General features: G+C 40.5%; 1 protein-coding gene across 10 annotated transcripts in view; it reads left to right on the top strand.

Annotated features, from left to right (window-relative positions):
• The window catches only part of RARB (retinoic acid receptor beta), a 1235115-nt gene that overhangs the window by 1201521 nt on the left and 8180 nt on the right, over positions 1–25414 (top strand). For all 10 annotated transcript variants that reach the window (XM_073630253.1, XM_073630251.1, XM_073630250.1 and 7 more), the window contains 2 exons: positions 16851–17055; positions 22897–23055. In XM_073630253.1, the coding sequence (XP_073486354.1) occupies positions 16851–17055; positions 22897–23055 (364 nt within the window). The remainder of the gene's footprint in view (positions 1–16850; positions 17056–22896; positions 23056–25414) is intronic.

Consider the following 25414-nt stretch of genomic DNA (forward strand, 5'->3'; position numbering starts at 1 on the left):
CTACGACGGTTCGCTGGATCGTGCTGACCTGCCTCAGTAAAACTACGGTGGCTGGTCGGCAAGCGGTTAAGGATGAGTTCACACTGGCATTAAAATCAGGCTATAGGAGCATTTGTTAGGCGTTAGAAATTTAGTCAAATGTGAAAAGTACTAAGGTAAAAAAATGTCCTAGTGTTTGTATCGCCCCCCTCATTTCCCCTCCCCACCCCCCTTATACTTACCTGAGCCCTTACTCGATACAGTTATGGGCCCGTCTCTAGTGACTCTCTCCTGGCATTTACAGGACAGAGAGGCAGCATTGGGAGCCATTGGTTACAGCTGCTGTCAATTAAATCCTGTAAGGAGGGATTGAGGACGGGGCTGTGCTGCACTGTGTATATCTGTAGATCCACAAGGCCTGGCTTTGGAGCAAGCCTGTTGGTCTGCCCCCTTAGGAAGTGGCTTCCTTGGGTGGCACACCAAGAACAGGAGGAACCTAAGAGTGCCAGCAGGTGACCCCAGAAGAAGAGGCTCGGGGCTGCTCTGTGCAATTCATTGCACAGAGCGGATAAGTTACATAGTTAGTCAGGTTGAAAAAAGACACAAGTCCATCTAGTTGAACCAAAAAAAAAATACAATCCCATATACACAATCATTCACCCACAGTTGATCCAGAGGAAGGCGAAAAACCCCAGCAAAGCATGCTCCAAATTGCTACAGCAGGGGAAAAAATTCATTCCTGATCCCCTAAAGGCAATCGGATTTTCAATGGATCAACTTTACCTATAAATGTCAGTACCCAGTTATATTATGTACTTTTAGGAAAGAATCCAGGCCTTTTTTAAAGCAATCTACTGAGCTGGCTAGAACCACCACATTTTCACAGCTCTTATGCCCTGTACACACGATCGGAATTTCCATCGGAAAAACCTTGGATGGTTTTTCCGATGGAATTCAGCTCAAGCTTGCCTTGCATACACATGGTCACACAAAAGTTCTCTGAACTTTCGACCGTCAAGAACACGGTGACGTACAACACTACGACAAGCTGAGAAAATGAAGTTCAATGCTTCCGAGCATGCGTCGAATTGTTTCCGAGCATGTGTAGGGATTTTGCGCGTCAGAATTGCTACAGATGATCGGAATTTCAGATAGGAACTTTTTCCGTTGGAAAAATAGAGAACCTGCTTTCAATCTTTTGCTGGCGGAAATTCCGATGGAGCATACACACAGTCGGAATTTCCGACCAAAAGCTCACATCGGACTTTTGCTGGCGGATGACAGAAGGGGGTCCCACCCCCCTACCGCCGCCGCCTCTCCCGGGTTCTCCGGTCCCATTGCGGAGGCCAGGATCAATGCGGACGGCGGCAATGGCTGCCCTGTACAGAGAGAGAGGAACTGACGTCGATCCCCTCTCTCCGTAACCCTGGAAACTGGGAGCGACGAGCAGTTTGTCACTTCCGGCTTCCATCCCTTTGTTTATCTGGCCAGCAACTGCCAGATAAGTAGCCGATCAGACCGATATGTTTCTGATCGGCTACATGGGAGGCCAGAGAAGAGATTTGGTGTCTAGAAAACCTGAAATCTCTCCATAAAGAGGACCTGTCACGACCCATGCTATCACAAGGGATGTTGTTCATTCCTTGTAATAGCAATAGAGTTAGTACAAAAAAAAGTATAAAAAAAAAATATTTTTTGTAAAAAAAAGAAAAATAATAATAAAAAAAAAATGTAAAGCGTCCCCGTCCCACCATGCAAATGTGTCCGCATAAGTTACTCCCACATGCATATGTAAACGGCAATTGAAACACACATGTGAGGTATTGTTGCGAACGTCAGAGCAAGAACAATAATTCTAGCACCAGACCTGTGCAACTCTAAACTGGTAACCTGTAAAGACGTTTAAATCGTCGCTATGGAGAATTTTAAGCAGTGTAGTTTGCCGCCATTCCAGGGGCAGGCGCAGTTTTAAAGCATGACATGTTAGGTATCTATTTACTTGGCGTCACACCATCTTTCACATTATGAAAAAAATTGGTGTTTTTTATATAATGTTATATGATGTTTGGGGGTTGTAAGTCATTTTCTGGCAAAAAAAAAAGTAGATTTTTACGTGTAGGAGTGAAATGTCACAAATGACCCGGATGGCAAAGGGTTAAATCTATGGGCATTTTCTGACCTTGGTTCTCTTTCTAAGTTAGCAGATGTCAAGCTAAGATCTAACAATACTGCTGAATTTTTAATACCATTTGCTGTTTTCTTTGAATAAGACTAAACTAGGCTTGCCTGCTCATGTAATGTATTTGTAATATATTTTCTGATGACAACTGTACTGACTAAACGAAAATCGCACGATCCGGTATTGTACGAAGAAAATTTTTGTGCTTTTTTGATCGAATAATATTGGATGAATTGTCGTGATCGGCTCTCGAAACTCTGTACTAACTATCCGATTATGGTACGATCGCGTCGAAAGCAGTATTGTTCGTCCAATTTTCAGATCATGTGTACGGGCCTTTAGATTATAGACATGTACTCTCAATACAAGTGTGTGGTAATCTCATAAAACTTGTATCTCGCTTGAAAGGTGATATAGTGCCCTCAGCAGTCATTTAGGCGCAATGCCGCATTGAGGAAAGATCTTTGCGATTAATTGTCAGGGATATCATCTACCTTGCTTCTGGCATTTTGCCCAGACCTGCCATCCACCAAGTCTCAATATTCCAGTTATGTATCAACATTACAATGAATAGTATTGCATGATGTGTGCTTTATCAGGAAAATAAATTCCTGTACGTATGACTGTTTTGTTGCCTTCTTATAGCGTTCTAGTGTAAGGGTCAATGTCACCGGCGGTATGACACCAGCCAACTCTGGTTTTCATAAATACCCTTTATATTGGTAAAAACAAAGCCCTTTAGCAAGATGCTTGTGATTGTCTGCACTATAATCATCCCTAGTCTATCACATGCCATATGCTATTTTTAATTATCCTGGGAAAATTTCATCTTCGTCAAAAAAGAAAAAAAAAAAGAAAATGTTAGACTTATCAACAAAAGACTTTTTATGGCAATATGAAGCATTTGACTTCCATGTGACAAGATGTACAACATAAATGTCTATTTCTACTATGTGCGAGTGTAATAATGAGGTCAATTCTCATTCAGTGGCTGGATGTTCATCTTCCCTCTATTGCTGCTTTACAGTCATTGTGCCTGCTTTAAAGCATAACATTTTCTAATTTTATTAGTGCTGAAATGTGTAAAATGCTATTGATTTTCCACTATTCATTATCGCGGGAAGAGACTTCTCCAGTCAATTGTGCCAGGATAATAGTTAATAACAGTACAGTAAGTTCAAGATAATTCATTGCTATGTATTTTAGGGCAAAGTCATCTGTACACTTTCTCATCTGTACCAGACTGGATTACATAGCTGTGGCTCCATGGCTGTAGATTACTTGCAGTTCCCAGCGTGCACTGGAAGCTATGAGTATTGTCTAAAGCTGGTCTTACATAATACAATCTGTTTTTCTGTACAATATATTGTAAATTTACCAAAACTACGTTATGTGCCTACCTAAACCAGTGGTGGTCAACCTACGATGTATAGAAGGCCACATCTGCGGCCCCTATTGTCACCCAGGGGTTGCGTGTGAAATTCCATATATGTAATGCTAAAGAAGACTGTCAGAGACTGAGGAAATACTACAAAAGTGGTTAAAGTCAGATTGGACTTGCTGTAGGATACAGGGGGCTGAGGACATAGTTTATGAGACTGCAAGGACCATAGCCCTCTTTACAATTTGTTGACATTTTGACTTCCAATTGCTGGGATCCGAGGGCTCCGCAACAAGTACCAAGGCGCCACATGCATCTAGGGACCTAAGCTATCCAATCAGGCAGGCTTTTGTGCTACATTGATTTGTCTGTAAATCATAAGCAGACTGTACAATCATATTGTCATGTGTATGGTCTAGTTGAATTTTTCTGTAGGTTTGACACAGATCAAAAATGGGTGGCCACTGCTGAACTGGACAAATTTTGATCTGTGTGTATCCAGCTTAACGCTTGTACTCACATATCAATCTTACATCATTTTTTATGTTTTTATAAGATATGCAAGTATTTCCTTTCATTTGTACCATATGCCTATATGCGGTTCTATGTCATTCAAGATCAGATTAGCATTATGATATAAAATCAATGGTCGCTTTAAAAAAGCTATTTTTTAGGATTTTTTTTTTTGAAAGTGGAGTTCCACCAAATTTTGAGAGGAGGTCTTAAACGAAAGACCACCTCTCCACCCCTCATTTTTGGATATTTAACTTTTTTTTTTTTACTTCTAGCGTACCTTTTTTGGAAGTACTAAGGGTACAGGAAGTCCCCGAGTTACGCGACATGCGCAGTCGGAAACTGGCAGTGAAGCTGCACGGCTCCACTGCTGGTTTCCCCTAGTTGGAATGGCGGCGCCTGCACTCGATCCGATGGATGGATCAGCCTCGGGGGGCCGACATCGCGGGCTCCCTGGACAGGTAAGTGTCCTTATTAAAAGTCAGCAGCTACAGTGTTTGCAGCTGCTGACTTTAAAAAAAAATAAAAAATTTTGGCTGGAACACTGCTTTAACTACATGGGCCCCCAAGGTGGTTATGCCATATAGTGCTAGAGTGCACCGCATATTAGCAAATTGCGGTAGACTTACAGTAACTGTCATAATGTGTCCTCCAGTGCTTCACTGTCACCGATCCTGCGGGTCCCAGGTGTTTACCTGCTCTTCCTCCTGGATTTCGACCATTTGGCCCCTTGAAAGCTTGGGCTGATGATGTCACTCCCGCCCCAAGAACAGGAGTCACATCACTCTAGCACAGACCGGCTACCGTTAATGTATGCTGAACTGCTCAGGCATGTGTTTTACAGCTATCAATAAGTTTTTTGTACAAAAAAAAAAATTAAAAAATTGTTTATACTACTAGTACTACAATCACATCAAATGAATGAGAAGTTTTTAAACATTCCTGCCAATTGTGTCCTAGATTGAGCTTCCAAAGAGAAGACGATGGCAAGTGATTACAAAATGGCCATAACATCCTATTTTGTTTGCTGATGTGATAAGAATATACTATCGACGGAAATTAAATAGTGCACAGTAAAGAGAGTGGGATGCTGCACCATTGTTTACAAGGTTGCTGTGATGGAGTTCCTCAGCGTTCATATATAAAGTTTTATGCAAGCTGTTTAAATTCTAGAACTTGAGCTAGACGTACTACTGTATATACACAGAGAACCCTAAACTAAAGTAAGAGAGGCTTATAATCCCTATTGATGTTCTTTTTTTTCGCCATCTGTGTCACATTGGGGAGATTTCACTTCACTTCCTGTTCCATAGCCAAAACAAGAAGTGAGACGAAATCCCTAGTTGTTACCAAGGTCACCAGAACAAGTGCGCCCCCCCCCCCCCCCCCCACACTGGAAAATTTCCCCTCTATTCCAGTTCTCACGACAACCCAAAATTTGGGATTTTCCTTTACTTTCAGTGATAATGGTGACTAGGACAAATATAGAGTGCAAATCTTCCCAGTGAGGGCATAGACAGCAATAAAAACCTGACAGGTGTTCTAATCCCTCTCCACTCCATATAAAACTAAAAAAAAACACCTCCCCATCTCCCTCTCTACTTTGTTTTAACTACAGAACTCCCCAGATCTAGGAATCCTCCCGATCGGACACCTCTGGTTTATATACTTCCATTCTGATTTATCTTTCCTGTACTTTTTTGTTATAAGTTATAGAAAATCAGTTTCAATAAGTAAGACCTCTTTCACATGGGACGGATCAATGACGATCCACCAAGTGAACATCCACTTGCTCAACGGGGACCGCTCCACCGATCCACGCCGAGCAGAAAGGAGACAGTTCCGTTCTGCACACAGTGCAGCGACGGACCTGTCAGAGCCCCGCTCTACCCTATGGGGGATCAGATGATGAGTCCGAAGTCACCCGATCCGAAAAAGGATGGAAAAGTAGGTTTTTGCTCCGTTACACTTATTCGGATTGTAGCGGGTAGGAATGTCAGTGGACATGTCACCGCTGACTTCCGACGCTCCATAGAGGTCTATGGAGGGTCTGTTCAGGTCACTGAAAAAAAACTGACAGGTGGACCATAACGGATCGTTTGTGTGAAAGGGGCCTAAATCATGGCAAAATACAACTGCACTTTCTCTCTTTGATTCTTTCATACAACAATCACCTGTATGAATATGTTATTTTATACTCATACAACATTAACTGTGTCAATTTCTACTGATATATCTGTGACCTCGTTGAATCTTATAAATAAAGAAATTTAAAAAAAAGTTATGGTTAAGGTTTGAGTGGACAGAGCAGATGAACCTTGACTAGGACCTTTGCCCTGTATGCATTATAGACTTTTAAATGGCTTCAGAGAGTCATATGAAGCTCAGTATGGCCATTAAGCACTAGATATTAAGCACTATCTAGGAAAAATTAAGATTAGATAGATATTAAGCACTATCTAGGAAAAAGAAGTTTCTTAGTTCTCAAAAGTGTTATCTAGAATAGTTTTAGGGAGCCCTGGGCCTGGTAAATTTTTCCAAATCCTTCCATGCCCCAACATGGCTGTGATTGATGGGTACATCATGATCAACCTGTTGCCAACCCCCATTCTAAACCTTCCCCACTCTATTCAAGGCAATCAAAAAAAGCGTGGGCTATATATACACACACTTTAAATCCATAACTTATCATAAGAAGCTTTAGGACTGATGCATTAAAAGTGAAGAAAAGAAAATAGCACACAACTGCAGTTGTATTCCATTGCTACTACCAATCAACTTTTTGTTTCCCCAAAAATAAACAGTGAAAACTGATTGGTACCTAATAGTTTCAACTCCTGTTGTCTATATATGTTCAATTCTAATATTTGATGTAACATTATGTCCCAGGAGCATTTTTGCACAGTGGCTTGTCACATGAATTCTCACACCAATTAGAATGGATACAAACTTGCAATGATTAATATCAAACTGGGTATCAGTGAAAGAAGAGTAACTACTGGGGCAGCACTGAGCCTGGAAAACAGCAGAGATTTTCAGGATGAGGAATATGTGCAACTCCAGGAAGAGAAAGGAGAATGTGAGAATGAGTGTATACCTCAACCTGGCCACCCCCCAAAGCCGCACATACAACATCCCAGCAGTAGATTGTAAGCTTTGCTGCCAACCTACCATGTGTGCTGCAGTTCAGTCAAACCTGGTGGCCACAGGAGGTTTCTGTGTATTTTCAGCAAAGCTCTGTGCTGATTGAGAAGCTTCTCTCCCTTCTCCAACTCCTGCCTGCAAATGAGGTTCCACTGCATTGTTGCAGGCTTGGGTTTGCACATGCAGGCATCAGCAGCCTATACACAGAGATTCTCCATGAGATTGTGATCTGTGCACTCCTGTACTCCCACTAGCCTGTGGGATGAAAGCAAAGCAGCAAGGCTACCTCCAGCGAGCTCTGGCTGCTGCTCTATACTAGTAGGGAACCTGAAGCATCACTCCCCTGGGACCGTCAGACAGCCAGGGCTGGCCAGAAGGACCTCCACATCTCCACTCTAGGAGGTGGTGGAAGTACAGGATGCTCCAACAGCTAAAGTCTAGTTCAGCGTTTCTCAACCTTTTTTTGGTCAAGGCATCCTTTTAAATTATGCACAATCCCGAGGCACCCCATTCTAAAATGTAAAAAATGTAACTAATACTTTTACATAATGCAGCAACATACACACATGTAGGACACCAACATTAGAGGTGATTTATTCTTCCAAAGAAAACACACCTTTGATCACGGTTAATGACTAGTATTCCAGTGTTTCTCTTCTCCCTCTCCCCAGTGCTGACGGAGAAGGGCAGGGGAGGAGCAAATAAGGATGCTGTGCAGGTGCCCGACCTGCTCTCTATCAACTAATGACGTCATTGGTTGTTAGAGCGCCGGCGGCTAGAAGGTGCACAATGAAATCTTGTAGCTTTGTGTTAAAAAAAAAAGGCAGACTTAATCTACCCACTGGCTTGTATACAGTTTTTGGGCAATTTTTAAGCATTTTGTCAAGGCACCTCTGAAGAAATCTGTCCATTCCTGGTTGAAAAAGCCTGGTCTGGCTGTCAGGGCAGACAAAAGCCAGGGCCCAGCAGGAAGAAGAACGTAGTCCGGTACTGGGTCAAGGCTTGGTGGGTGAGAACCACTGATCTAGGGTATAATACCACCCTCTATTAAATGCCTATGACACCCCTGTAAAAAATATTTCTGTGTACACAGTCAAGACCCTACAGTATACCTGGAATTTGAGCAGAAGATGGCCAAGGTCTACAGGTCTGCTCATCAGCCTGCCAGTGCTGAATTCCTTGAATCAGATCCAATTTATGCCACTGCACACAGCATTTGGAAGCAAAGATTGAACAGCCATCATTTTTCCATCATGTCAGCATTCCACATATTTTAGCTACACTAGTCTGAGAAAAAGTCTGAAACATGGGAATAAAAACACACCACTTGTAGCTATGTCATCCCTAGTTCTTAATATAAAACACATTGCTGAGTCTACTGGTTACAAGAAGAGTTTTACTCTCACTTACATATTGAGAAAACAGATAGTCTCTGGAAGTGTGGCCAGTTGGATTTTGTAGTATATTCAGAATGAAGATGGTTCTGTTCAGTTTGGAAATTGATTCCCATGCTATTGTGTAGTTTAACCACTTGCTGGCAGCCACCATAAGCATAGGATCAGCTGCTTATTGTCATTTTGTTTTCATCTACGATGGCAAAGCAGACACTATTCACTATTGTAAATCCGTTAAATCCTTTTCATTAGGTAATGCTATGGCTAAATGGTTATGCAGTCCTAGGGTCCGGAGTTTGATTCTCAGGAAGGTGATTTTTTTTTTTTCATAATTAAAAATATTCTGGTAGGTTAATCGATTTTTTTACAAATTTTACCTGTATGTGTATGACTGTAGAGGGTCAGGGACTGATGTAAATGGTTGCATTCTCTGTAAAGCTGGCTGTGCACTATTAGATTTTCAAAAAAAACATTTGTGCATACAAGTGCATTTAATGACTTGCTGAATTTAGTTCAAAAGTGCTTCAAATTTTCATTTGTATTTAACATTCGATTTTGAAATGAATGGATTTCACAAATGAAACCTATCTACACTGTTCCATCCTGCTGCTTCGGATTTTCTTATCACTGCAGTCCAAAATAAACATTGTTTTGTCCCCAAAATCGATTATAAAATCGAATGAATGTTCTTGAAATGAAATGCTTTGAACATCTACTACAATATACATCAAACTACTGCGCAAACAGTGGTTGCTAATTTAAACGTGCTCATCACATTAATACACAATTAACTTCAGTGCCACAACTGTGCATAAATGATAATCATGTATTCCAAAAAAAAAAATGTAATTATAAAGTCCCTAAAAATCTATATTTGATAGTCCCAAAGAAAAATCGAAGTAGTATTTTCTTCCAAAGTGCTGGTGTGCAAAAAATAGAAACTCTAAAGTGCTGCAGTGTTCCAAACGATCAAACGGTGATATGGGCTCCACACAACCCTCTTTGTGCCTCTACTCACCAGATGGTATGGACCCCTTAGCAATACTGCATGTGGGTCTATTGCACTTAAGAATGGTGAGCGGGGAGATGTAACAGGTCCCCCCCCCCCCCCCCGAAATATTCCTATGTGGGCAATGGATGTCTATGGTCTATATCAGTGTTTCTCAACTCCAGTCCTCAGGGCGCCCCAACAGGTCATGTTTTCAGGATTTCCATCAGATGAAACAGCTGTGATAATTACTAAGGTAGTGAAACTGATCAAATCACCTGTGCAAAATAATGGAAATATATACAAAGAAAAAATTGTGCGCTTGCATTAGATATTTAAATCTATATTACTACATGATTATCATAAGTAGATAAACAAATAAATAAAAAAATAAATAAAAAACACCATCAAAGTTAATTGTGAGTGAATTAGAAAGTCGCTATGCTACAGAGCAAACAGCGACATGTAAGTCAAATTCTAATATTGACCATTGCATACATATAAACCAACAATAAAGTTATAAACTGGTGTGCAAAAAAGAAAAAACAAAAAAACAAAGGTTATTCCACCCAAGTGCAAAGTCATAAGTGAAAAAGTTCAAAATTGCATCCTGAGTCGCAGGAAAAACGCATATCCAAAGTTCATGAATTGCATTCCTTAGTGTGTATAAAGGAATAAGGGGACGTGAAGGGACCTCCAACCACCAGTGGATTCGAAGGTTGATAATAGATGTATCCTTACCAGACACGTTGGACCTCCTTTATAGCAAGGTCTTAGAAGCATGCAGATTTAGCCCTCTGCAGGGACAGTAGATGACAGCTCACCACACAGCTGGAGATGGTTCCGACACTTCCGCATTGATGTAAACACTCCCTCGTTTGGACTCCTCTACTGCCACTTCCAGCGATGTCACCTCTCTACTTCCTCCTGACTCACCTCTCACCCGGAACTTCCTGTCTGGACCTGACATCACTTCCTTTCTATTCCATAGAGACTTTGCTATAAAGGAGGTCCAACGTGTCTGGTAAGGATACATCTATTATCAACCTTCGGATCCACTGGTGGTTGAAGGTCCCTTCACGTCCCCTTATTCCTTTATACACACTAAGGAATGCAATTCATGAACTTTGGATATGCGTTTTTCCTGCGACTCAGGATGCAATTTTGAACTTTTTCACTTATAACTTTGCACTTGGGTGGAATAACCTTTGTTTTTTTGTTTTTTCTTTTTTGCACACCAGTTTATAACTTTATTGTTGGTTTATATGTATGCAATGGTCAATATTAGTATTTGACTTACATGTCGCTGTTTGCTCTGTAGCATAGCGACTTTCTAATTCACTCACAATTAACTTTGATGGTGTTTTTTATTTATTTTTTTATTTATTTGTTTATCTACTTATGATAATCATGTAGTAATATATATTTAAATATCTAATGCAAGCGCACAATTTTTTCTTTGTATGTAATTTTTCACCTCATTGATATTTGTGGTTTTGTTGCAGCTGCAGTTATATTAATTTTTGCTTGATAGCGCAGGTTTTCTCTTTCTTTCTTTTTTTTTAACAAAATAATGGAAAGCCTGAAAACATGACCTGTTGGGGCGCCTTGAGGACTGGAGTTCAGAAACACTGGTCTATATTGTCACCACTCATACATGGAAGGAGAGAATTTGTATAGTATAGTACATTCTGTTTATTTTAAAAAAGGTTAAAATCACACTTACAGTGTTCCAGAGAATATGCGCCTTTACAAATTGTATCTAACAGGGCAAGACGGCTCGCTCCAGGAACCCACTTTGTTGCCATGACCTCGCGTGCATTCCACCGATTGCCGGATGGAACATTACTAAGGAACTGGAATCTATGATAACGCCCTTTGGGAGTTGTGAAACGTGTCAACGTAGATTCTGGTTCCTCAGTGACGTCACATCCAGCAATTGGTGGGGGCGCACGCGAGGTCATGGTAGCCAAGCAAGTTCCTAGAGCAAGCTGACTGCCCTGTTAGATGCAATTTGTAAAGGCGCATATTCTCTGGAACACTGTAAGTGTGATTTTAACCTATATTAAAATAAAGTGAAGATACTGAATGGCCAGATTAAGGCATTTCAGAATAGAGTCAGCTCTATGGAACTGACCAGGAAGGTTTCCACGATGATATCATCATGTGATAGAAAAAGTTGCTTATTGTTGGTGCCAAAAAGCAACCTTGTGACCTTTGCTTTCTTCTTCGTCTTCAAGGTTACTTTTGTTCTTCCCCCTGGTTCTTCCCTCCCCTTAGGCCACTTAAACCGGTAGGTTAGGTAGCCCTCCTTTACCCCTTCCCCCCCCCCCCCACCCTGCCCTGGGAGTTGGGGCTCTTTTCCCCTTCCCCACTTTCTTTGAGTCATACATTCCCATTGGCAATACATTTCTCCACTAATTTGCCTTGTGTGACATAATATTACTAGATTTGTATATTATTTGAACCTATTTTCGATTTGTGAAGAAATCTTGTAAACCTTTTCTTGTGTTCCAACGGGCTAGTTATTTCCTATTGGCCCCATCTGCTGTGCCTTCGTTTCTATATAATTATCAATGTGCTTATCTATGTACAATCTTCCGTACCCCTTGTTATACAATTTTGAGAAACCCAATAAAAAATGTTGTAGAACAAGGTTACTGTAGCTTAAAAGGCAATCTATAGAACCATAGATTTTCATAAGCTTAAAGTGTTACTAAACCCACAACATTAAAATTATTCTGTAGTAAAGCATGCTGGTTATACTCACTGTGGAACCTAAGGGGATAATCCTCTGCACTGTGTAAAAAGGCTGTTTGATCCTGTCTTCTCTGATCCTCCCTTTCTTTTACTGTCCCCAATCCATCTGCTGATAGAACAGAGGCCAGAGGACAAGCTGCACATGCTCAGTTTGGTGTCTATTGCTAGAGAGTTTTTTTATCTTTATCTCTCTCTCTCTCTTGATCTTTTTATCTTGATCTCATAGGACAATCGGGATAATAAAAACTCCTCCTACAAGCTTTAACCAGACACTGATAAAAGTCGCAAGACTGCTCTAACTGCTGATGAAAAAAAACATTTAGACATTTATATTTACTAAAACTATTGCATTTCCATGTTTTGTGTACTATGGGAGACCAGATATAATGAATGCAGGGTCCTGGGTTTAGTAACACTTTAAGGTACTTATATTATCAATATGTATTATTGTTCTATGAAGCTTATTTCTATGCTTCCTTCTTATAAGTCCCGCACTGTCCTCCTTTATCACCAAGGCTGTTCACATCGTTTAAAACAATACACTCTCCAAGTGACCTATCCTGTAATATATTTTATCTCAGCAGTTATCAGAAAGGCTGGCAGCCTTACTCGATATGCCAATAGCCTCTAAATGGAAAATCTACAGATCTGTATATATGGGATACTAACATGATAAGGACAGCAGACGTAAAAACACAAAGATCATGTCAAGATTACTTTCGAGCAAACTTTACAATAATAATTTAGAATATGTGCTTTGAAGATGACTAAAAGAGCTCTGAAAAGCAGGCTTTATTGATTGTTAATGTTCACATACAGTAAATGGGATGGCAGCACTGCATAAACACACTGCTTCTATAATGCTGGCCTCTGCCATGTGTAAAGGCGCTGCCCTTTCCTTTTCTTTGTGCTGTGCCAGCAGATGAAGATGTGTAGCAATACACCTTACATTATTTAGTGATGTGACCTTCTTGCTTGCCACCTTTTTTATGCAGTGTTACTGTTATTACCAGTGGTCCATCAGTACTGATGAATGAAGACAGGGCAGAACATCAGTGATCGTAGCCTGTTATGTGATGTGACACAATCAGGCTATGGTACAGTATTTGGAAAGGTGTCAATAAGCCTGAACTACTCAGCAAACTGCAAATACTTATGCAAAAATATCTAGAAGACTTTGTCCCACCTCTCCGAAATCTATCGGCAGAGGTAATACCTTTTAAAAAAAGAACATGTAGCAATGGTATATCGTTATTGGGCACTCATTCCTATCATATGATGATTTCTCCTAAGGAAATAAAAAAATTACAAGGATCATATGCCGAACATATATTGTTATAATGTGTACTGTACAAGTCCTGCTTAAAGGATAAGTTCGGCTTTACAAAAAAACATAATAAATGCATATTTTTTTGCAGGTAAAAAAATATGCATTTATTATGTTTTTTTTGTTAGAAGCCTGTAAAACAGTGTACCCATGATCAACATGTCTTGGGTATAATGCCACTGTTCTGCAGACTGTCTGTGTAGCTGTCTGCCCATACCTCCAATACAGGCAGGCAGTTACAATCTGACAGAAAGACTCAATAAACTACTAGAACGCTAAACCGCGCCCTGGTGGTTCTTTGAGAACTACAAGTCGACAGCCAAAAGGTTGTCAGTACTTGTAGTTTTCACATTCACAGAACACTATGAATGAATGAAGCGGCCTTCTGGATGTTGGGTTTAGAAGACCAGCTAGCTTGGATACTAGCATCTCCTGAGATTCCAAGAAAAAAGATGAAAAATGTATGTAAACATTTTTCGTGTAAACTTCAGGATGAGCAGATATTGTCTAAATACAAGAGGGATGGGTGTTGTTACTTAAAGAGAAGCTTCAGTCTGGGTAAAAAAAAGAAAAAAAGTCAGCAGCTACAAATACTGTAGCTGCTGACTTTTAAGATAAGGACACTTACCTGTCCAGGGATCTGACGATTTGTCAATCGGCTTTGGGTGCAGTCGCCACCATCTTCACTAAGGGAATCCGGCTGTGCTTTCTAAATGGTCCCGCCTTCTTCTGGGACCTGTGTGTGTCTCAGAAGGCAGCGGGGGAAGAAGAAGCGAACGGAAATACTCTGAGATCGACGCATCAATCTTACCCAGAAGTGGGAGCGGGTACCTGCTCCCCATTCCCCCAAAAAGTTCCAAATGTGGAGGGGGTGTGCGAACAAGTGGAGTTTCAGTTTTGTTTTGTTCTTTGTTTTTTCTAGTTTTAAATAGAGGGGAGAGGGATTAGGGCACCTGTCAGTTTTTATAGCTGTCTGTGCCTTCTACCTGTTTACCTGTGAAAGTAAAAGAAAATCCCACATTTTGGGTTGTCCCCAGAATAGTAATAGAGGGGAAAGAGATTCCCCTAAATTGCAGGGATTTCCTCTCACTTCCTGTTTTGACTATGGGACAGGAAGTGAAGGTACATCTCCCCATTGGGCAAAAATAACCCCCCCCCCCTTTTACTATATCCAAAATGAAAAAAAAAATAAGTTTTGACTATAGTTCTACTTTAAAGTCTTGATTAAAAAACAGTTTTGTGTAGTTAGTGGCGGCAGCAATCAAATCATGAGCTTATAGCAGTTGACTGCAGTCTCTGACTGCAGCATTTAAGCTATCCTCTTGTATTGTCTATGTAACAAGGATATTGAATTGTATATATGTGCCATAGTCCTCTGTTTTTTAACAGTCACTCATCTGCTATCTATAGTCGCACAGTGTGATATTGCATTGACAACTAAGACGCAGAGCACATTATACATACCTTCTAGGGCTGCATTCAGTATAAGCCAGACCACATCTCCTTCCATGCTATTTTCTATTTTCCTTGAAGCATTTACATCTTCTATCAGCATGTGACTTTCTAAACGTTATGGAACTATTTGGAGCTGGTATTACTGACTCTCTGTGTTCATATGATACAACTATGATCTATTCAATATCTTCTTAGTTCCTAACATCACCCCTGGAGCGCCAGTGACATTTTGGGCACCCTGGTAGTTCGTAATGACTTTACTTGATGTTAAATTTTTCTTCAAGTATAGGAAATGTAAAAGGGTATTTTATCAACGTTATTATTTGTGGGGCCTTTGTTGGAATGCAGTGATATTCTGAGGCTAGATATACATGTCAGAGGACTGTCAGACTTGCACAATCAGATGTGCATTGTAAACCTTAAAATAAAACAAATCATGGATCTGTCTCAGTAAAGTATAAGTAAAGGCAAAACTTTTTTTTTCATTTTGGATAGAGTGGAGAGGGATTACAACACCTGCCAGTTTTTATTGCTGACTGTGCCCCAGTTAGGGAGATTCATCCCCTCTATTTGTCCTGTGTAGCATTATCATTGAAAGTGAAAGTCCCCAAATTTTGGGTTGTCCCCAAAAAGTTATAGAGGGGAAATCTTCCAATGGGAACACTAGTTCTGGTGACCTGGGGGTCCCCAAGGAATTCCCTTAATTTACAGGAATTTTTTTTTTCACTTCCTGTTTGGCTATGGAACAGGAAGTGAAGGGAATTCTCTGCAACAGGACAAAGATGGTGAAAAAAAATCTGACAGGGGTTATAACCCTCTCTTACTCTATCCAGAATTTTAAAAAAAGTTTTGCCTGTAGTTCTACTTTAAGGTATTGCTATTTGTTTAATAATAACAGAATGTTAATTGTGCGAGCAAGGATTCTTGATTACCTGGTTGATCCTGCCGCTTCCTGTCATTCTATTAGCAAACTGACCCCGCCAGTATGGAAACCAATCAATGCTAGCATGGTCAGTTTACATCCTGTGTCATCATGTATTTAAATAAAAGCACACTTTTCACTTGCACAGCATGCTTGTACCTTCCATTGTCAGGTTGCGCCCCTTGGCCATCCCTCCTTCATTGATTGCCAGCAGCATCACTGGACTTTGCTGGGGAAAGGGGGAAGTGACACAATGCCACCGGGTATGATTGCGTTTCATCACCTTGGAAATGCTGGCACCCAGCTGCATTACATAATTTCCTGCAATGACATCTGTAACCTCCCACCTGCAGGCCTGTGATCTGCATATTAACAGAATAATAAAGAGCTACAGGCAAGTTTTTTGTTTTTTTTTTAAATCTAAGCAAGCATTTTTAAAATGTATGCTAACATCTCTTCAAAAATGCTTTTGTCAATAGTTACCTTTACAACCACTTTAAAACATAGAGGACTGATGGCAGAAAAGGCCAAGTGGTCCATCAAATCTTCTCTCTTCACCCAGTACTAGATGACTTTGAACCACAAGACAACAGCAGAACTGTCAGTATGCCAACAGCTCTGCATGTTCAATGAGCTTCGATTTTCAACAACCTTTACAGAAATAATTTATAGCATTATATTTAACTTTTTCTGTCATGGTTATGAGAGCTACCCAGATTGTTTGCTTCCAGCCCCACCTGCTGCCATGTGAGTACAACCATATTATCACAGTTTCTTATATCTGCTCTTGTTTTGTGTCTCTGTATAGATTCTCCGAATTTGCACAAGATATACTCCAGAGCAGGACACAATGACTTTCTCAGATGGCCTTACACTCAACCGAACTCAGATGCACAATGCTGGGTTTGGTCCACTCACCGACCTTGTGTTCACGTTTGCCAACCAGCTCCTACCTTTGGATATGGATGACACAGAAACTGGCCTGCTCAGTGCCATCTGCTTAATTTGTGAAGGTGAGCCACTTACCAGTAATCAGACCTCTCCCATGTGCTGCTCCAGTTTAAGAATCAAAACTATTTTTGTATTCTATGTGTTTTAATGTCTGAAATCTGCTGTCAAACTTCAGATGACATTGATTCATTGGCTTAGGTATATCAACCATCAACCTTTTATTACATATATTTTTGCAAAGGAGAGAACACAAGTGTCTTCTAAGTGCAGCACGAAGAACATTTAATGTAGATAAAAACAAATATTAGTCACAAGAGTTAAAATAACACAAGCATGAAGCACTGCAGCTAAGGTCCTAGACATCACAGTCCTGGGGGTGCCCGACGGATGGAACGGCTGTATCCGCATGTTCGGGGAGTCTCGGTGGATTCCAGTGCTTCCTGGGTCCGTGGAACGCACTGTCAGTCCTCCCTGATGTCACTTCCGGGATGTTTTATATGGGAAATGGTGACGTGTTTGCGGAGCATGTGCTCCTTCTTCAGGCCAAACACGCGGATACAGCCGTTTCATCTATCGGCACCCCCAGGACTGTGATGTCTAGGACCTTAGCTACAGTGCTACATGCCTGTGTTATTTTAACTCTTATGAGTAATACTCATTTTTTATCTACATTAAACGTTCTTCATGCTGCACTTAATAGGCACTTGTGTTCTTTCCCTTGCTTGTCTTCCAGAGTTGCTTCTTGCTCCCATATTGAGCTGCCTCTACAGTGAGCACTCTTTATCTCCACAGGCTTGGATTTTTATCTTTTCGGACTGCCTTTTTTCACATTATGATTTCCAGGCTTTCACTTAGCACCAGTATTTTGCGTCAATCATTGTTATCCTGTTACATATTTTTTTTTACCTTCCTTTTGTGCTTTCAAGTTTGTTTACCATTTGTTCTATAGTGTTCAATGGAACCAACATAGTGGTGGATACACTTGTAATGACTACATCAGGAACAGAAGAGATTAATATTATACCAATTCAGGAACATTAGATCAATGCTTTTCTTCAAGTGGCCTTCTTACTCCTTCCTGGTGGCCCATGACTACCTTTAGAATTTTAACTGAATGAGGCACCATTATGCTATTCAGTAACAGCCAATCCAGGCAAAATTGACTTAAAATTCTTATTTTACCTTGTACTGTAGAACTCATATGGGTATTGGCAGGATCAGTGCAATAAAGCCATCTATAGATGGTTTACATCTCAGCCAGTGCAGCATGGAACGGCCGAGATTTGAACCATGTATGGGCAGGCTGAATGTACACAAGTTGATCGATTGATCAACTTGGGTACAACCAACCTGTTGGATTTTACTTGCGAATATTGCTAACGGCTTCGCAGAAGGGATGCAACCTGTGGTTGCAGGAAAAAAAAATTGCTCTGTCTATGGCAAGTCTAACCCAGTCATGCTGCTGTTATGTGTTGGCAGGGAACATGCTAACAGAAGGAAAAAGATTACTTTATCAGTTTATTGCTGTCTTCTATTGTTTATTCACAGACTGGGGGCAGGGAGGTGACCAAGCTGCATTTGTATCTAGGGTGGAAAACAGTGAGATCACCAATATGGCTATGCTGTATGGCAGGGCTGTGTAAATGTTAGGACTGACTGGACAAAATGGCACATCCTTTGTTAGATAAAACAGCTGACATATGTGTACTTTACCTGTTTACCGTTTGTAAAATTCGTCATTTTTTCATTTGTCCATGAATGTTCATGCGGACTAGACAAATGCAAAAATTATGGATTTTACAAACTGTTTGTAAAATTACTGACAGTTGGCAACCCTGGATCTACCTTCTTACTCAGCTAGAATGGACTTCATTATTGTGTTTTTTTGTGCAATATGAGGCATGTGACAGAAACATTGAGCCCTGCATCAGACTATTGTAAAGCTCCACCGCAAAGTAGAGAAAAGCCAATCCTGATCTTTTAAGCTTTTGCTTCTTTTTTACTGCTTTTAGGAAGAACAAGCTGTAGGCATCAAATTCCCAGATCTTGTATTACATATGTTTTTTTTTTTTATTATTATTATTTCCTAATACATTTACTGTTTGGAGTGCTATGCATATCAGCATTAAATACACAGTCCAATGTCAAAATGTGTTTTTTTCTAATTATCCTGAGTAATTTAAAGCTGAATTCCAGGAATTCAGCCACTTTGTAAATAGTGCAGGCACACTATCAGTTAAGTTCAAGGAAGTGTATAACATCTCCTGAACTTATCTCTATTATTTATATCTGACAGGTTTATGGTTCTGCGGATTGGTGTTGTGATAGAGGAGAGAGAGGCACACAGAGCAGCTATGCCAGCCCCTGCCCTCTGCTGGCCATTCAGAGAAACCTTTGTATTTTGTGAATGATGGCTTTTTGATTGGGCAAGTGGAGCGGAGAGACAGACACAGCAGCTGCACTCTAATGTTGAAGATGCTTAGGGCTGAAGCATCAGTGCAGGGCTTCCAGAAATACAGCCATAGCTGTCTTCCAGGAGTGCAATAAAACTCTCAGATCTACATAATAGAGATAAGCCCTGGGGATGTAATGCAGCTCCTTGGACTTAACTCATAGTGTGCCTTCACTTTTTACAAAGGAGCTGAGTTCCTGGAATTCAGCTTTAAATATTCCTGTCACAAAAGAAATATGGGCTCTGCCAGGCCTCCTATAAAAAATGCTTGTTGTCTGACTTGGCTTTTGTACTGCAGTGTCAGACACAGATTAACCACTAGCTGCCCGCCCACTGTCATATGACTGCGGGACGAGGCAGCTCTTGTTCTGGGCGGACGTCATATGGCGTGACCGCCTTCCCGAGCCACTAGGGGGCACGCGAGCTCCGGCGGCACACGCGCCCGCCGCGTCACTGGGGACCCGATGCGCTCGCCCGGCGGCTGCATTGTCCGCCGGGCACCCGCGATTGCCCAGCAACCGAGCAGGACCGTGGATCTGTGTATGTAAACACACAGATCCACATCCTGTCAGAGAGGAGAGGAGACCGATGTGTGTCCCTTGTACATAGGGACACCGATCGTTCACCTCCCCCAGTCAGTCCTCATCCCCCCAGTTAGAATCACCTCCCTAGGACACACATTAACCCCTCGATCACCCCCTAGTGTTAACCCCTTCCTGCCAGTCACATTTACACAGTAATCAATGCATTTTTATAGCACGGATCGCTGTATAAATGTGAATGGTCTCAAAAATGTGTCAAAAGTGTCCGATATGTCCGCCGCAATATCGCAGTCACAATAAAAATCGCAGATCGCCATTACTAATAAAAAAATAATAATAAAAATGCTATAAATCTATCCCCTTGGAGACGCTATAACTTTTGTGCAAACCAATCAATATACGCTTATTGCGATTTTTTTTTTTACCAAAAATATGTAGAAGAATACATATCAGCCTAAACTGAGGAAAAAAATTGTTTTTTTTTTTTTTTTTAAATGGATATTTATTATATTTATTATAGCAAAAAGTAAAAAATATTATGTTTTTTTAAACTTGTCCCTCTTCTTTTGTTTATAGCGCAATAAATAAAAACCGAGGTGATCAAATACCACCAAAAGAAAGCTCTATTTGTGGGGGAAAAATGATAAAAATTTCATTAGGGTGCAGTGTAACATGACCGCGGAATTGTCATTCAAACTGCGACAGTGCTGAAAGCTGAAAAATGGCTTGGGCAGGAAGGGGGTGAAAGTGCCCGGTATTGAGGTGGTTAAAGAGGAACTGCAGTCTGCTCACATAATTTGGAATAAAAAAAACATCTTTGCCATTCTGAAGCTTCCCTCCAACCACTTTGTATATTATTTTATATATACTGTGATTCTGTACTTGCTGAATATGCTGCAGAAATCTCCCTCCACTGAGTCTGGCTGTAACCATTTTACTGTGGACAGCTGAAGCTGCTTCCTGTTCACTTCCTGGATTTACACAGAGGCACACCTCCAGTTCTACAACCCTGCAGCTCTCATTGGCCCTCTTATGACTCACCCCCCTCCGTTCCTGGCAAACTTTCATGAGAGTTAGAGAGAGAGTTGTGCATGATATCATAAGCCTAGGCTAATGACCAGGCAAGAAACAGGAAGTCGGATGTATAAGATATTTACTATCCAAAGTTAAAAGGGCAGAAGATTTGCTAGATGAAAAGTTGAAAAATTACTGAAGGTCCGCTTTAAGCATGCTGCATATTAAAGTCAGATTCTGTATATCTACACTTGCATTTGGTCAGAGACTCAAATCATTGCATGCAAAGCATCATCTTGTTAGACAGGAAACTGGTATTTTTCAACAGAAGAGGTCATAAGTGGCTTACCTGGTAATTCTTTCATAATCGGTTTTGTTGAAGCCACTTTTCATGTAAACACCACCCCTTTTAAAGTGCTAGCCATTTTTGTCCATAGGTTTGCAATGGGCCTAGCTTTCCAAGGTGGGCCTTGCTTGTTCCACAGACAGAAGCTAACTTTATCTAAGAAATTACCCAGGCATGTTGTACTATTCAATCTTTATCTGTCATTGTGTATGAGGATCACTCATAGTCATTCGCGACATACAGTATGTCTGTCTGTCACAGCCTGCATCCATCAATCTGCAGCTGAACAGATCTGGAATCTGCTTCCTACACCAGTTTATTGGGATGCAAGAAGTCAGTTCAGAGTTCTGTGACCTGCATAAAAGCACGTGGCCTGTGGTCTTATGCTTTTATTTTATTATGGCGCACCTTACTGACATCTAATATCTCTCTAAGCTAATGCAAAAGGGGATTTTCCCTTTGTAGAATGAATTAACGTATTAAGTCACATTGTATTTTTAAGTATGGCTCACAGTAAAGCTAATACTGTCCCTTGTGGACCTTCCTACTCAACTCAGCACAAGCTTTCATTTGAGTTTGACATGCTTTGCATAAAGACAGAAGATAGAAACTTGCGGCTGTAAAGCTTGAATTAAAGCCCACAAAATTACAGAACACTAAAATATGTGCTCTGAAGTGACCTAAATAAACGTCTGTCTAATTGCTATATTTCGCATGTGAGCATGCAGCCAATGTGACCCCATACTCAGAGCTTCCAGACACAACCAGCACACCACATGCATACAGGTTTAATAAGGACGAGAGGGATGATACGCAGAATGCAATAATCCACAATGACTTATCAGAGAAAATCATTCATGTGACAGCAGTAAACTGAAATCTGATTGGTCCCTGACTGGCTTATTGAAAATGTTATATCTATGTTTAGATCTGAGCGCGCATAATACTGCGCGTTCACTGCGAAAATATATTGAAAATGTTATATCTATGTTTATGATCCAAACTAGCATAAAACTGCACGGTAAACCTTACAAGTACTTTATTTACCAGCAGTTCCTGTACAAGTTAAAGAAAGCAAAAATTCACCCAAGCACTATGTTCTGACTCAAGAATGAAAGGCAATCAGTGCTTGTTCACTGTGCCACTTGTGCTGGAAATGGTTGGCTGCACGTAATGTATTAAAGCTCTTACAACCTTGAGAACCCCATATGTAATATATAGAAACTGTTTCAGTACAGATAAGCTCTATCAAGGGAGAATAGTACATGCTGAAGTGAAGAAGTATATGTAGTAACAGGGATCCAAGCAATATTTTTATAAAGAATTAGACCTGAAAGGCACTCAGATGTCAGCAGGCCAAATATAGCTCTCTCTCCTAATGCAACACAATTCGTTCAGCCAGATGGCCAGGCTTTGGCGTTGGAGCTTGCAGACTGCTGCCATCTACCGGCTAACCTGAGCCTGACCCGAATGTCAAGAAATGTTAAGTGCTAATAATTCACCAAGATATTTGACTTGAAACATGTCACTTTTTCTGTTACTAATCTAGACCGTCAGGACCTTGAAGAGCCAGCTAAAGTAGATAAGCTTCAAGAGCCATTACTGGAAGCACTGAAAATTTATATCAGGAAGAGAAGACCCAACAAGCCCCATATGTTTCCAAAGATTTTAATGAAGATCACAGATCTTCGCAGCATCAGTGCAAAAGGTAAAGTATAGCCGATGACCTTGAGAATGATTTTACTGAAGGAGTTTAAAAAGTTTACTTTTTAACAAAAAAGATGTTTATTGATTTGTCCATGGTGCATACATGTTATGACATACTGTTCCGGGTATAGTATACAATCTGAGTATATGCAATTAACAATTGAATTTCTAGCATATATTTGCTGGAGCGTACACTTTACAAATACTGAATAAAGATTTATACAGTTGTGTGACCATGTGTTTTGTGCATATGTCCTGTAATATCGGCCATCTATACCTTTAATTCTATCTATTTTGCAATGCATAGGTTGTATTATGAGCAGGTATCCGAGTCTTGTAGCCATCTATCCCAAATTTTGTTATATTTCATGGGACATCCTCTGTTGATATATGAATTTTTTGTATGGTAGTGTATTATTTATTTCCGCCTTCCACTCAGAAAATCTCGGGGGCAAGGTTCTCATCCACTTTCTGGCTATCACTTTTCTCACTGAAAACAAAGTTTCATGCAAAAACGTTTTAGTGTATTTGTCAATAGAGTAAGGTAGTATCCCAAGGAGACACAGTTTGGGGTCTAGTGTTACTGGAGATCCCATATTGTCATGTAGGAACGTCACCACCTGCGCCCATAGTCCCTGTATTTGGGGGCACGACCACAATAAGTGAATAAATGTGCCCGTCTCTTTCCTACACATTGGGCATAGAACAGATTGGGAACCTCTGTATCTAGCCACTCTTAGTGGGGTGAGGTATGCCTGATGAAGTACAAAAATTTGTATAAATCTATCAGATAGTTTGGATGAAGCAGCCCTGGAGGATTCCATGCCCTCCTCCCATTCCTCATCCTCCAAAGACCCTATCATACTTTCCCAGCGGGGCTTGAGTCCGTATGCGAGTTTAGAAGCTGTGGGGGTAAGAAGGATATTGTAGAATGCTGAAACTAATTTTCGGGGGTCTGTATCCTTTACTATTGCCATAAGGGCATTAGGAGCGGGCTGAGGGAGGGAGACTGGGAATTGCTTTTGAACCGCGTGTTTGACTTGTAGATATCTGTACAGCATGTGAACAGGGAGTGAGAATTCTTCTGCAAGATTCTCGAAGGATTTAAGAATACCATTTGTAATAAGGTGATGGAAGTATAGGACACCACGGGTGGTCCACAGATCCACATCTGGTAGCTGCATGAGCTCCGGTAAATTCTTATTAAGCCATAGTGTGGTATAATCATTGTATTGAGGGATCCCCAGTTTCTTCGAAGCTATATCCCATATTTTGCTATAATGGTATAATAGAGTTTTAGTGTGGCTGTGCGGTTCTGTACTACTGGAGTCTACCACTATCGCATAAATTGAATCATTAGTTCGTCTAGCTTGTTTGGGACAGAGTAGTTGAAGAAACCTATCTCTGTCTGTCTTGTCAATATGATAAAGTTGGGACATCTGTGACGCTACATAATACAGGTTAAAGTCAGGTAATGCAGTACCTCCAAGATCTGTAGGGTTTTTGAGTGTCTGCCATGCCAATTTATGCCTACTTGACCCCCAGACGAACGGTTTAAGGAGGGATTCATTGATTTTGAAGTATTTTAGGGGTAAGTATATCGGAGTATGCCATATTACATATAGTATTTTAGGCAAGAGAATCATTTTGATTAGATTTATACGGCCCCATACCCCTATTGGGAGAGGAGCCCAAATCTTAAGTTTGGATTTTATATGGGATATTAGAGGTTCTGTGTTTAATTGAATATATTCAGCTGGTATTCTAGAGACATGTATTCCTAAATATTTTATGGTGCTAACCCGTTGAAGTGGTAAATTGGCCTGCAACTCAGATGGTGGGAAACTATCCAAGATTTGTGATTTTTCCCAGTTAATTTTCAAACCAGAGAAGGTTAAAAAGTTTACTTTTAAAACATTTTTGTTTGTTGATAATGGCAAAATTGAAGTTAACACAGGTACACCTTATTACTAACCAAAGTGAATGCATTTTTTTCTACTGTAGAATACACGCTGGTTAGCCCTTTAAATCTTTGTATAGTCAGATTAAAATAAAGCTAGCCATACATGAATTGATTTCAAATTGTATCTAATTCTAATATGGATGGAGGAATCTCCAGTCAGCTGGGGTATTCTGACTTCCGACACTATGGGGGTTATTTACGAAAGGCAAATCCACTTTGCACTGCAAGTGCACTTGAAAGTGCACTGAAAAAAACAAGAAAAACAAAAAAAACAGCATTTTAGCTTGCACATGATTGGATGATAAAATCAGCAGAGCTTCCCCTCATTTCAGATCTACCCCTCAGGTCTAGAATATAAACAAAAAAGTCAGTGCAACTACCCATACATCACATAGAA

Source organism: Aquarana catesbeiana, linkage group LG05, assembly GCF_042186555.1.
Source record: "Aquarana catesbeiana isolate 2022-GZ linkage group LG05, ASM4218655v1, whole genome shotgun sequence".
Lineage (NCBI taxonomy): Eukaryota > Metazoa > Chordata > Amphibia > Anura > Ranidae > Aquarana > Aquarana catesbeiana.